Genomic DNA, 13924 nt, shown 5'->3' on the forward strand with positions numbered 1-13924 from the left:
AGTACAACACTGTCATGTCAGCATAAACTTGAACATTATTTCTAGTATGGTACTGAGGGAGTCCAGAGTCTCAGAACTTGCCTCTTCCAAATGGGATCTTAAGACAGAACCTTGTTATCCCTCTCAAGTGGATACAAATGATCCCACCATCCTATTCTGAGGAGGGTATGGGGTTTTACTCTGATATGTTGGACAACATTTAGTAAAGATCAAAAACATTATCTGTGAGTAGTTAAATAACTGTTAGACCTTGTTGTGCACATATGATATTAGTGCCGGCGTTACTCCTTCCCCTCCCCTCACCTCCTTATTCCTCTTCCTTACAAACCTGATGAAGGGTCTGGGCCCGAAGTATTGACTGTTCATTCCACTCTCAGGGTTTCCGAACCTTTTTAGTGCCAAGGACCAATACCATTCAGCAAGGGGTCCATGGATCCCAGGTTGGGAACCCCCACTAGATGCTGCCTGACCTACTGAGTTCCTCCAGCACTCTGTGCAAATTGCTCTGCATTTCCAGCATCTGCAGAATCTGCTATGCTGATGACTGCACAATTCCATCACAGTGAAGAAAGTCTGACGAACATGCAGTCATGGGCGAATGTGGTACGTTACAAATATGCCAGGCGATGGCTATCTTCAACACCAGGTCTAGCCACCTCACCTTGCCACAAAACCATGGACATCCTGAAGGACAACACTGATAAGAAACTTAGCTGAAGCCCCCAATAAACAGTGCATGGAACAAGAACAGTCAGAGGCTGTGTACAGGGCATGAATTATCTCTCCATTGGTGCAACCTGACCTCCTGGAGTGTCCCACACCCCTGCAATCAGCCACCCATAATACAGAAAACAAAACTGCCTCTATCTGCTACATTGGGTCATTTGGTTCCATCCTATCAAAGATATTTCCTTTGTCCTATCAGTTCCTCCCAACACCTTCTCTGCAACGTAAAATTACATTTGCCACTTAGGAATTCAAGGACAGTTGGTGCAAGGGAAGTGAACCACCTCAAATTGCACGTAACCTTGACTTGAAAATATACTATGTGTCTTGCATCATTGTTTGGTGGAACTTCGTGAGTTCCATTACCACACAGATCTTAAAAAGTTGCATCATGATTCATTAGTAATGGGCAATGAATGCTGAAATTGCCGGAGATACCCACATCCCAATGAATGAAGAAACAGAACCAGTGAAGAAACAGGACCCAAACAATCAGCATTCATATCATAGCTGATCATTTACCTCAGTGCCACATTCCTGCATTTGCTCTGTATCTCTTGATTACCTAAGTACTGAAAAACATATCACTTTTTGTCTTCAGCACATTCTGTGACCTTCTCCCTTATGCAGACAGTCCCGGAGATTCAGGACTCTCTGGTATGAAGACATTTATTTTTGTTCCCTCTTCATTCTGTGCTCCTGTTCAGCCACTGAAGACTCACCTTCACTATCAGGTCCAGTTACCTGACGGTCCTGGGATTTGCAATGTGAATTGGATGGAGAAGATAGCCAACATGAAACAGAAACTGAAGTTGTGAGGGAGGGCGCTGTTCCCTCTTGATGATCATTGGGTGCAAGGAGCTCTAAAAGTTTGAAGTTCAAAGTCCAAAGTAAATTTATTATTGAAGTATGTATCTGTCACCATGTACCACCCTGAGATTCATTTTGGTCTTGCTGTGACCAAAACCCTGCTTGTAGACCAAGGCAGTGACTCCAGCCAACTTTTGGTTCATCTGGAGATCTGGGATCAAGTCTGCAGGGATGAAATTTTCAAAGTACTGGAGAAGGGGTAGGAAGGAGTGGGGAGGTAATAAAGCAGATGTTCCCTTCATCCTGAATTCCACCTTCTTGTGTAGTTGAATCTCTCACTGTGCGTGGATGACATACTGAGTGAGCCCCTTGCTGTGAAGGATAGACCCTGCCTCGTGACATCAGAATGTGCCACTCATCCTGTCTATGTCATACCACCTGCCCTTTGTGGAAAAAATACCCTTTGGGCACGTCCACTAAGCATTGAAATTCCTGGAGGCATAGTGGGATAAGGATGCAATGGATCTTGTGGGATGGACATCCTAGTCGACTATCAAGCCATTGGGCAAAATATCCCACTGCCAGGAATTTCAAACAAGCAGTAAGACTTTACTTGGATGTTGGGCAGAATACACACTCCCAGATAGCTCCTTAATGTCCAACCAGTCTCAGTCACACTAGATGCTGCTTCGGGGTGTCTGCAATGCAGACAAGACTATCGCCCATGTTCTCCAAGTGTGCAAGTTCCATTCTGTTGCACAGCCAGTCCTTGGCCTCGGGTGCACTGGTTATCTCCCTGCTCACTGTTGGTTTATCGAGCCCTTTCCAGGCTGCTCACACCTAGGAGTACAGATCAAAAGAGAAACAAGCAAAGGCTGGAGATTTGAAGGGAAATGGAAATTACAGGAAGCACTCGGTCATGGCAGAATAATCCTTTCTGATGCCAAATATCATTTCTCGCTCTGATGGGCAGTCTGAGTGCAGATGGACACAAGGGATTCTACAAATGCTGGAAACTTTGAATAACAAACACAAACTGCTGGAGGAAATTAGCAGCTCAGATAACATCAATGGAAGGGAATAAACAGCTGAGATCCTTCAGGAGTTACTGTTGATTCTGAGCCCAGGACAGTACCCAATCAAGGCACTAGAGTGCAGCAGCACCTCAGCAGCAACTTCAGATGCCTACACTCAGTGGCCACTTTATTAGGCACCTCTTGGTCTTCTGCTGCTGTACACATAAAGGTTCAATGTGTTGGGTGTGCAGAGAGGCTTTTCTGCCCCCCCACTGTTGTAACGCATGGTTGCCTTACTGTCGCCTTCCTGTCAGCTTGAACCAGTCTGGCCATTCTCCTCTGACCTCTCTCATTATCAGGGCATTTTTGCCCACAGACTGCCACTCAATTGATTTTTTTTTGATTTAGCACCTTTCTCTGTGAACTATAGAGACTGTAATGCATGAAAATCCCAGAAGATCAGCAGTGGCTGAGATAGTCAAACCACCTTGTCTGGCACCACAACCATTCCACGGTCAAAATCACTTAGAACACATTTCTTCCCCATTCTGATGTTTGCTCTGAGCAACAGTTGAACCTCTTGACTATGTGTGCATGATTTTATGCACTGAGTTGCTGCCATATGTTTTACTGATTAACTATTTCCATTAAAAAGCCATTGTACATGTGTACCGTAATGAAAAGACTGCTGAGTGCATGTATCCAAGTTGCTTGAAGTACAGAGTATTTATTTTTATTGTGCTTTTGTTATTGTATTCTTTACCCTTACAATGTTTTTTAATGCTGCATCAGAACCAGAGTGACAATCATTTCACGTTCCTTCACACTGACGTACAGAAGAATGACAATAAACAATCCTGAATCTTAGACATAGACGAGTGGAAGAATCTGGGGGAGGTGATGGGAGTGTGGAGAGAAGAAAATGAGGTTTATTTTAGGATGAGTGTAAATGGGTGCCTGTGGGATGACATGAAATCAGTGAGCTGAAGAGCAACACACACAAATTTCTGAAGGAACTCAGCAGCTCAGGCAGCTTCTATAGAGGGGAATAAATAGCCGACTTGGATATGCAAGACCTTTCATCAGGATTTGGTCTGAAATGTTGACTGTTTATTCCCCTCCATAGATGCTGCCTGTATTAGTTGTTGGTTTATTATAACAACCTGGCCCTCAACACCCAGAAGACCAAGGAGATCATTGTGGACTTCAGGCATGCCAGGAGCCACACTCACATCCCCATCTACATCAACGGAGCTGTAGTGGAGCATGTATCAAGCTTCAAATTCCTTGGTGTCCACATTTCCGATGATCTCACTTGGTCCCTGAACTCCTCCGTCCTGGTCAAAAATGCGCAATAGTGCCTTTATTTCCTGCGGATCATCAAGAAAGCTTACCTCTGTCCCAGGATACTAACAGACTTTTACCGCTGTATCATTGAGAGCATACTCACTAACTGCATCTCAGTGTGGTATGGCAATTGTCCCGTATCAGACCGTAAAGCACTCCAGCAGGTAATGAAAACTGCCCAGCGGATTATCGGCACCCAATTGCCTACCATTGAGAATATCTACCATAAGCGCTGCCTGGGAAGGGCGAGAAGCATTATCAAGGATGCATCTCACCCTAACCATGGACTTTTTACTCTCCACTCATCCGGTAGGTGCTACAGGAGCCTCCGCTCCCACATCAGCAGGCACAGGAAGAGCTTCTTCCCTGAGGCTGTGACACTGCTGAACCTCACATCACAGCGCTAAGCAGTATTGCACCCATATTGTACTGTCTCAGTACTTTTATATTTGTGTGCTGTAGCATTTACTTTTTATTCGCAGTTATTTTGTAAATAACACTATTCTTTTGCACTTCTGGTCAGATGCTAATTGCATTTCATTGGCTTTGTATCTGTACTCGGCACAATGACAATAAAGTGGAATCTAATCTTACTGTCACATGTAGCAAGATACAGTGAAATGCTTGTCTTGCATATGGTTTTATACAGATCAAATCATTACACAGTTCATTTAGCTAGAATAAGGTAACACTATAACAATGCAGAAAGAAGTGTAAACCTACCGATAAAGTGTAAAACAGGTAAATAATAAAGATCAAGACCATAACAAGGCAGATTGTGAGGTCAAGGATCCAATTTATCATACAAGAGGTATATTTAAGAGTCTGATAACAGTGGTTATAGAAGCTGGTGATCTTTGAGCCAGGTGGTTCTTGCTTAATGGCTGCATTGATAAGATGCATTGTTTATGATCTTTCAAGAATCATTTGACACTGGCATAGTTCCAGAGGACTAGAAAATTGCTAATGTCACTCCACTCTTTAACAAGGGAGGAAGGCAAAAGAAAGCAAATTTTCCTCAACCATTGACCTCAATGGTTGGGATATTGTTGGAGTCCATTATTAAGGATGAGGTTTCAGGGTAATTGAAGACTGATGATAAAATAAGTCAGAGTTAGCATAGTTTCTGTAAAGGGAAATCTTGCCTGACAAATCAGAGTTCTTTGAGGAAGTAACAAGCAGGGTGGACAAAGGAGAGGCAGTGGATGTCATTTACTTGGATTTTAGAAGGCAGTTGAAAAGGTGCCACTCTTGAGGCTGCTTAACAAGATAAAATCCCGTGGAATGATACTGGCATAGACAGAGGAATGGCTACAGGCAGAAGGCAGCGTGTGGGAATAAAGGGGGCCTTTTCTGGTTGACTGCCAGTGACTAGTGGTATTCCTCAGCGGTCAGTATTGGGACCACTACTTTTCACATTGTTTGTCAATGATTAGATAATGGAATTGATGGCTCTGTGGCAAGGTTTGCAGATGATATAAAGATGGGTGGAGAGGTACAGAGTGCTGAAGAAGCAATGCATTTGCAGAAGGACTTAGACAAATTGGAAGAATTAGCAAAACAGGGGCAGATGGACTACAGTGTTGGGAAATGTACGATACTGCATTTTGGTAAAAGGAACAAAAGTGCAGACTATTATCTAAATGAAGAGAAAATTCAAACATCAGAGATGCAAAGGAACTTAGGAGTCCTTGTGCAAGACTCCCAGATGCTTAATTCACAGGTTAAGTCTGTGGTAAAGAAGGAAAATGGCATTCATTTCAAGGGGAATAGAATATAAAAACAAGGAGATAATGCTGAGATCTTATAAGACATTAGTATTGGAGTATTGTCGACAGTTTTGGGCCACATATCTTAGAAACGATGTGTTGTCATTGGAGGAGTCCAGAGGAGGTTCACAAGGATGATTCTGGGACTGAAGGGTTTAACATATGAGGAGTGCTTGGCAGCTTTAGGCCTGTACTCACTGCAGTTTAGAAGAAAACAGGGGGATCTCATTGAAACCTACCAAATGTTGAAAGGACTAGATTAGGTGGATGTGGAGAAGATGTTTCCTGTGGTGGTGGTGTCCAGAACTAGAGGGCACAGCCTCAAAATTGAGGGGCAACCATTTAGAACAGAGGTAGTGAGGAATTTTTTTAGCCAGAGCATAGTGAATCTGTAGAATGTTCTGCCACAGTCAGCTGTAGAGGCCGAGATCATGGGTATATTTAAAGTGAAAATTGATAATTTCCTGATTGGTCAGGGCATCAAAGGTTATGGCAACGATGGGGTCCAAGCCTTCAAGGGTCGAGTACATAAACACCTATCATCTCTGGGAGGGAAGTCACATGCTTCTCCATAGCTATCATGAAGGGGATCAGGATGGCAATGCTTGGTTGTTGGTGGGTAGGGTTAATACCTGACTTTCAGGAGCACTTGTGAGTTTTGTTCCGGCTGGACTTAGTCCTTAAACTGCTGGAGAACAGTGCGGAAAGAACTGTTTTCTCCCAGTAGGGATTAGTTTTTAGTTCCAAGTGCTCCTGCCATGTTTTGTTACCCTGCAACCTTATCCTTCAATCTCTTTGAATTATGGAGGACAGCACGTGTATAAATGTCTCTCTCCAGCAGACTTCATCATGATCGTCATGACTCCAGTATTTCTACTATTTTTTAATGTTTCTTAATTGTACATATGATTTTTTGTGTTCTATCGCTGAGCAGCAGTGAACCATCTGATTGGCCTCTCAGAGTTCTCTTTGGGAACTAGTTGACTTGATCAGCATTTCTGATCTGGCTATTGTTCATGATTGCACTTAATAAAAAAAAAGACAAGTGTATATGGTTGAGTGGAATCCAGAATCAGCCATGATGAAATGGGCTGAATGGCCTAATTCTGCTCCTATGTCTTATGGTCTTAAAGGAATTTGTATCTGTAGTTTATTTAATTTTTCAGTAATATAGTAAATCGATTGTTTGATTAAGCATTCTCTTTTTGGGTTACTTGTAAAAAGCACATGAATGGCAAAAGTCTGCACCCACAACCCACCAAGCGAGCAGTAGGAAAGCCCCCAGACAGAGACCATGATCTGCAGTACAACAAAAACTGCAGTCCATAACCCAGCACTTTCATATGCCACATGCTCTCTCTCTCACTAACAAGGGATAGAGAGGTGTCCCCTTTCCACAGCAAGAGAGAGACCAACAGATCGCTGTTTTGATATTATAATCTGAAGCGAAGATTATTCGAGCTCAGCGGACTCTAGAAAGTGATCCCCTGAGTGCAGAGGTCTCCAACAGCTGCACCTGCTGTCTTGATGTCATGATCTCCACAATGTTCCAGTTGGCAAGGAATTAAGTCATCCGCAGAGGCCGCCCAAGGCAGCATCACGAAGGCCCCAAAGGTGCCTGTCTTCCAGGCCATTCCTGGAGAAATCGAAGAATGCTAAGAGACTCGGCAAGCTCCAGAAGCAGAAACTTACCGCCGTATGGAGCCGCAGTTTGAGTGCAGCTGTAGACCACGGACTCCGACAGGACCTCAGCCACCCTGAAAAGGAAAAAAAGAGACATTAAAGAGAAGAATTTAAGCTGTCTTGCAGGTGAGCTCGAAGAAGTCGCCCTCCGGTACCACCTTAGCTCCTCTGGTCGTACTATTGCCGCGCAAGCATTACGCAAGTGTGCTGAGAAAATTCAAGCATTGGTGGATGCCTGAAGGCTAAAAGATGTGTGGTCCTTTCTAAGGATTTGTCAATAACTCTAACAATTCCTTCCAAAGCTTGCTACTGTGCTCCACCCTTAAACTCATTAATACAGATTGGGAAAAAATGGAAGTGCAGAAAGTGTGAATTGGCTTTCCAAAAGTCAAAAGAAATAGTGATGTCAGACACTGTACTCACACATTGTGATCCACATCATCTAGTGAAGCTTGCCTGCTTTGCCTCCCCGAATGGTAAGGGTGCAGTCATGTCACATTACGAGTGATCGAAGTGAACACCCCGTAGCCTTTGAATTATGCTCTCTTACCACTGAAGAGAAAAAATACACACAGATTGACCGATAGACCTTGAGTCTGGTTTGGAGTGTAAAATGTTTTAACCAGTACCTGTATGGGAGAGGGTTTATCCTTGTTACTGAACATCAACCACTAGTGTTCATCTTCAATCCACAGAAAGATGGTTCACTGACAGCCGCACTAATGCAGGGATAGGCTCTGTTTCTTGGAGGGCGCAATTGCAGGATCACATTCAAGAGGATAACTAATTAGTGGAAATGCTGATAGATTATCCTGTTTACCCTTGGCAAATGAAATACCTGAAAACTTGACATAAGGAAACACCCTTCTTGTCATATTCTCCCTAACGCAAACCGAATGTCTCCCGATTACAGTGGAGATGGTCCAAAGGGAAACCAGAAAAGACCCTACTCTGTCTCAGGTCTGCATGGCCAGCCAAAAGGTGCAGAAAAATATCCAATTCCCCATTGTTACCAGCATCAGGAGGAACTTGCCCCTGACAGGGGTTGCCTTATGTGGGGACTGAGAGTTGTTGCACCATCCAAGCTGAGAGCTGAAGTGATGAAGGAGCTGCATGCAGGTCACATTGGCATGGTCAGAATGAAAGCATTGGTTCAAAGCTTCGCCTGGTTTCCAGAGATAGATCGGCAGATTGAGCAGTTTACCATGCACTGTTCAGGATGTCAGCACGTCCAGAAGTTGCCATCAGCTCCCCAGCCCTGGTAATGGCCTACATTGCCCTGGCAGAGGATTCGTGCGGATTTTGCCAGGCCATTTATGGGCACAAATTTCTTGGTAGTAGTGGATGCAGCTACAAACTGGCAGAAGTGTTCCCAGTGGCCTCCACTACAGCCTTGCACACAGTTCATATGTTGAGAAGGCTGTTCTCAAGGACTGGTATTTCAGAACACTTAGTCAGTGACTTGGCAGAAAGGGTTGTCCACAGTCTAAAGAACACGCTGCCAGCAACGTCGGCAGAACGCACAAACCTGACGCTGAATCAGGAGCTCGCCAGTTCCCTCCTTCTGTATTGCAATGCGGCACACTCCACAGACAACTCAGCAGCTATGCTGTTCCTGGGTCATCCCTTATGCTCACACGTGGGTCTACTCAAACCCACTCTCGGAAGGAGTATGCAGACAAACAGCTGAGGCAAATCATGGGCTTCGCAAACAAGGAGGTTTGCTGTTTCACTCCTGGACAAGCAGTCCTGGTGACGGACTGCAGAGCCGATCAAAAGTGGGTACTTGGAAAGATTAAGGACAGAAAAAACTGGACCACTCTCATACACAATGGAGATTGTATCTGATGTCATCACATCGATCAATTGTGGAGAGCAGAATCAAATGTTGGAGAAGAAAGGTGTCCGGAACCACTTCCTGCAGTCCCAGAGTCAACTCTTTCAACCACCATGGAGGAGGCCGCAGAACCTGAGATTGTTTTACCACCACAAGTCTCACCTGCCAAGTAGAGTGACCCCCCTGTCAGGAAAGATGTTATCCCACAAGAGTAAGAAAACCTCCACAGCGATTAAATCTCTAGGCCTGAATGGGACAATTTAAAATTTACTATGCTGTGGATGTACAGTATATATAGTAGTTGTATTATACGGTAGACTGTGTATATAGATGACGAGAGAGAAACATATTGCATATTTGAGTTGAGCTGCATTCTATATAGAGTTGGAATTTATAGCTAAGCAAGGAGGACTGGAGCATATTTAATATTTTCAGTAATAGTTGAGGAATATTGTGAATATATTGTTTGACTGAGCTTTCTTTGTTTACACAGTTCATTATGTAAGAATGAACTGTGTAAACACAGTTCATATGTAAGAAGCACGTGAATGGCATACGTCATTATGGCACCAAGTCATATGTGAGCGCCTTATTGAAGAAACAAAAACTTAATACGCAAGTTCCTGGGCTTTCTTTCAATTAGTTTCTAAAGTTACAAAACATAATAGTAGCTTCTGCAAGTCTTTTAAATGGGAGAGAGGAGAAGAGAGAACGTCCAGGGTTGGCTGACTTTCTCCAGCACTTTGTGTGTGTTGCTCAATATGTCCAGTATCTGCAGAATCTCTAGTGTTTATGCTGAGCCAAAGAGCCTGTTTCTAAGCTATTTAGCTTTATGATCCTACGACTGAAACTCGATCAACCATCCTGATCTGAGACAGGCTCTGATTTTGCCAGTGGTGTCTGACAGTGAGATTTCTTGTTTGCAGAATGTTTGGAAAAAGGAATTTCGCACAGCATTGGTTCCATGTGGAAGGGTGATGATTGCTACTCCTGCTACTGTGGGAAGGTCACTGCGATATGCTGCACAGAGTAAGTCGCACACGTCTGACTCCTTAGGACAAGAATGCAGGTCCTATTAATTTGAAATTTCCATGTCCTTTAAAACCTAGAATTGTTTTACATTTAATTGGCATTTTTAATTTTGTGTGCATGATACCTGTCAAGTTTAAAAGACTTGTAGTCCCTACACCTGAGCATTTATTCTCTACAATACAACATCACCCCCCGCCGCTGACACCAGACATAAGAAATAACCCCATATTCATAACCATAAACGTTGTGTAAGGAGGAGGAAGATCCCAATAAAGGCAAGTGTTGGACCTGGTTAATGAAGACGTGGGCCAGATCAGAGTGGCAGGGACACAGAATCCCAAGCAACAAGAGGAATGATTTTCCCACTGCCCACATAAGTACAGTCTAACTAGATAGTGACATGCATTTCATTATCCCAGTTCATGAAGCGCCAAAAAAAGCCAAGATACCAAGAAGGCAAAAAGGAACTGGAAAGTTAAACCCAAGCTGAGACCACAAAGAACAAATCACTACTGAACACAAAGTGACAAGGTTGAGTGACACAGAATCGCCAGTAAACCCTATTAATTTAATCCTGGGGATCCCCACACACTCAGCTACAAAATAAAGATCAGTGCAAACTAAAAGTAGGGAAGTTACTTCTTACTTTGAGATGAAGCCCATTGACTAGGTCACAAAACAATCTCCTGCCCAAATGGTCGAAATAAAGTTGTTTGTTTGCTTGTTTTGGCTTTCTATAGCCTATAAGGGAATCAGTGGTGCAGCAGTTAGTTCTGCTGTCTCACAAGACTTCACCTAAGATTGGAGCATCCACCAAGGTCACTGAAAGGGATGTTATAATGTAGTTTGGGGTAAACCTGGAATGTGCTGCTAAACTCAAACCACTATAGTACCTACCCGACACCGGGAGTTTCAAACCTGAACCTTTTTGTTGAAGGAAATGTGGAGAAAATATGGGACAGCACGGGAGTCATGTGTGCAATTCTTTTTACCAATGTGCCATAGAGAGGACCCTAGCTTGGCATGGCAACTGTTCTGTACGCGACCGCAAGAGAGTGCGGAGAATTGTGAACACCACTCAGCGCATTATGGAAGCCAGCCTCCTCTCTATGGACTCTCTCTATACTTGTCACTGTCTGAGTACAACAGCCACAATAATCAAAGACCACTCCCATCCCTGGACATTCTCTCTTCTTCTCCCTCCCATCAGGCAGAAGATACAAAAGAATCTGAAAGAACGTAACATTGGGTTCAAGGTCGGCCTCTCTCCCACTAATATCAGATTCTTGAATCAGAATCAGATTTACTATCACTGGCATATGTTGTGAAATTAGTTAAGTTTCAACTGTGAATTACAATAAGTGTATACATATATAGATTTATGTGACCACGCGATGACTACGTGATGACCAGGTCACCAAAAGCAGTACTCCACAGAGAACTCTCTCAGGACAAGAGAGATCGTGGTGCCCCGCGCAAGAGGCACAAAGACCAACTTAAGCAGCAGCTCTCTCAGGCAAATATTGAAGTCAATGAGTGGCAGCAGCTGGCTTGTGACAGAAACCGCTGGAGAACGCTGATTCATGGAGGAGCCAAGAATTTTGAGGAATCCTGAAGAGCATAAATAATACTTAAGTTAAATAAGTAGTCCAAAACCAGAAATTCAAATGCAGTGAGGTAGTAGTGTTCGTGTGTTCAGTGTCCATTCAGAAATCAGATGTAGAGTAACCTGTACTCATTCTACTTAGTGTTCTCCATGCTCCTGTCAACTCCTGCCAGATTCTGTCACTCACCTAAACATTCACTGCTGCTGGGTCTGAATCATGGACTTCCACGTCCAATTCACAGTGGCAGAACCTTCACTAAAAGGGCTGCAACAGGTCATTCCATCTTCTTAAAGGCAATAAGTTGTGACCTTGGATTAAGTATTGGTACTGGTTTATTATTGTCACAAGTACTAAGATACAGTGAAAAAATTGCCTTGCATATTGGTCATAGAGATTATTGAGGTAGATCAAGGTAAAACAATAACTATGCAGGATGAAGTGTAAAGCTACCAGAGCCAGTGCAGGTAGACGATAAAATGCAAGATCATGATGAGGTAGATTGTGAGGTCAAGAATTCATCTTATTGTACAAGACGTCCTTTCAAAAGTCCGATAACAGTAGAATAGAAGCTATCCTTGAGCCTGGTGGTATGTGCTTTCAGACTTTTGTATCTCCTGCCCAGTGGGAGAGAGGAGAAGAGAGAAAGTCCAGGGTGTGTGGGGTGTTTGATTATGCTGGCTGCTACACTGAGCCAGTGAGAAGTGTGGACAGCGTCCATAGATGGGAGGTCGATTCCTGTGAAGTGCTGAGCTGAGTCCAAACCACATGCAGTTTCTAGCAGTCACGTCAAGAGCAGATACCATACCAATCCTTTACGCATCCAGATAGAATGCTTTCTATGGTCACTGATAAGTATTGATAAGGGGGGCAGAGACATGCCAAAGTGACACTCAGATCCAGAAAAAGCAAACGAAAGGAGAGGTCATGCCTTTGTTTTGAACGGGAGCAGGGCAATTTGCTCTGACTTTATTTCGTAGCGCATAAGAGAAGGAAAGGAGATTCGACAGAGGAATAAAAAATTATGGTGGGGGGGGAGTGTAAATGCAATTCGGCTTTTTCCACTAAGATTGAGTGAGACTTAAACTAGGCATCATGCTGTATATTAAGTGTGAAAAGTGAAATAGTTTAAGGGGAACCTGAGGGGGATCTTCTCCACTTAGAGCATGATAAGAGTGTGGAACAAGCTGCAAGTGGAAATGATCTACTTCGAAATTTATGAGAAATTTTTAGTAAGTACATGGATAGGAGGGGTGTGGAGAGCTATGGTCCAGGTGTAGATCAATTGGACTAGGCAGATAACCGTTTGGCACTGACTAGATGGGCCGAAGGGCCTGTTTCTGTTCTATAGTGCTCTATGATTTTCTATGACTCTATAAATACTTGCAGCATTACAACACATGTGTGAGTGTGATCACTAACCCAGTGTCTCCCTTCCTCTCACTTCAGGTACGTTCAACCTCCTGATGTCCCCAACAGCTGCGAAGTAATTTTTGACAAGAGACTTTGCAGATATAAGACCTACAGGAAAGACAACCCGAATATCGTGTGTAACTAGAAATTTGGAATGGAACAGTGGGATTCATGGGAGCAGCTTGACCCTTATCCCCTAAGCTGCCTCCATACCCTTGGACTAACCAGAACACCCAGCCATCCCTCAATAGACCTTCGGTACAATCAGGAGTCTAAATGTCATGCTGTAACCTCATCCACTGCCTGTCAAAGCCTTTAAGTAATTAAATAAATCCTATCTGATCAGCTTCTGTTTGGAACATAAACTGAATGCACACTTGCAGCCTTTTCCTGGAACTCCTGAAAAAAACGTGGAGATTTTCTCCAATATTCCAGCGATTTTTATGCTCGTGGCATTTGTGGGAAGGCCTGCATTTCTTGCCCATCCCGAGAAGGTGGTGGTGAAGTGCCTTCTTGAACCGCCGCAGATCGTCTGGTGAAGGTACCTCCAGCAGTGCTGTTTGACAGGGGTTTCCTGGAACTCAGTCTAGTGCTAATAAATACAGGGTTTGAATCTAGTATTAATGGAGAAACAGACCATTAGTATGCTCCAAAATCAATCTAACCCATCCCTCCCACATAGCCCTT

The 13924-nt window shown here is 43.7% G+C and overlaps 1 protein-coding gene across 1 annotated transcript in view; it reads left to right on the forward strand.

The window, feature by feature from the left end:
• LOC134350276 (beta-microseminoprotein-like) overlaps positions 1–13575 on the forward strand; it is a 35997-nt gene extending 22422 nt beyond the window's left edge. Inside the window, exons 4-5 of the mRNA XM_063055309.1 lie at positions 10115–10217; positions 13274–13575. Coding sequence (XP_062911379.1) covers positions 10115–10217; positions 13274–13382 — 212 coding nt within the window. The 3' untranslated portion in view covers positions 13383–13575. The remainder of the gene's footprint in view (positions 1–10114; positions 10218–13273) is intronic.
• The last annotated feature ends 349 nt before the right edge of the window (positions 13576–13924 follow it).

The sequence above is a fragment of the Mobula hypostoma genome, chromosome 8 (genome assembly GCF_963921235.1).
Source record: "Mobula hypostoma chromosome 8, sMobHyp1.1, whole genome shotgun sequence".
Classification (NCBI taxonomy): domain Eukaryota; kingdom Metazoa; phylum Chordata; class Chondrichthyes; order Myliobatiformes; family Myliobatidae; genus Mobula; species Mobula hypostoma.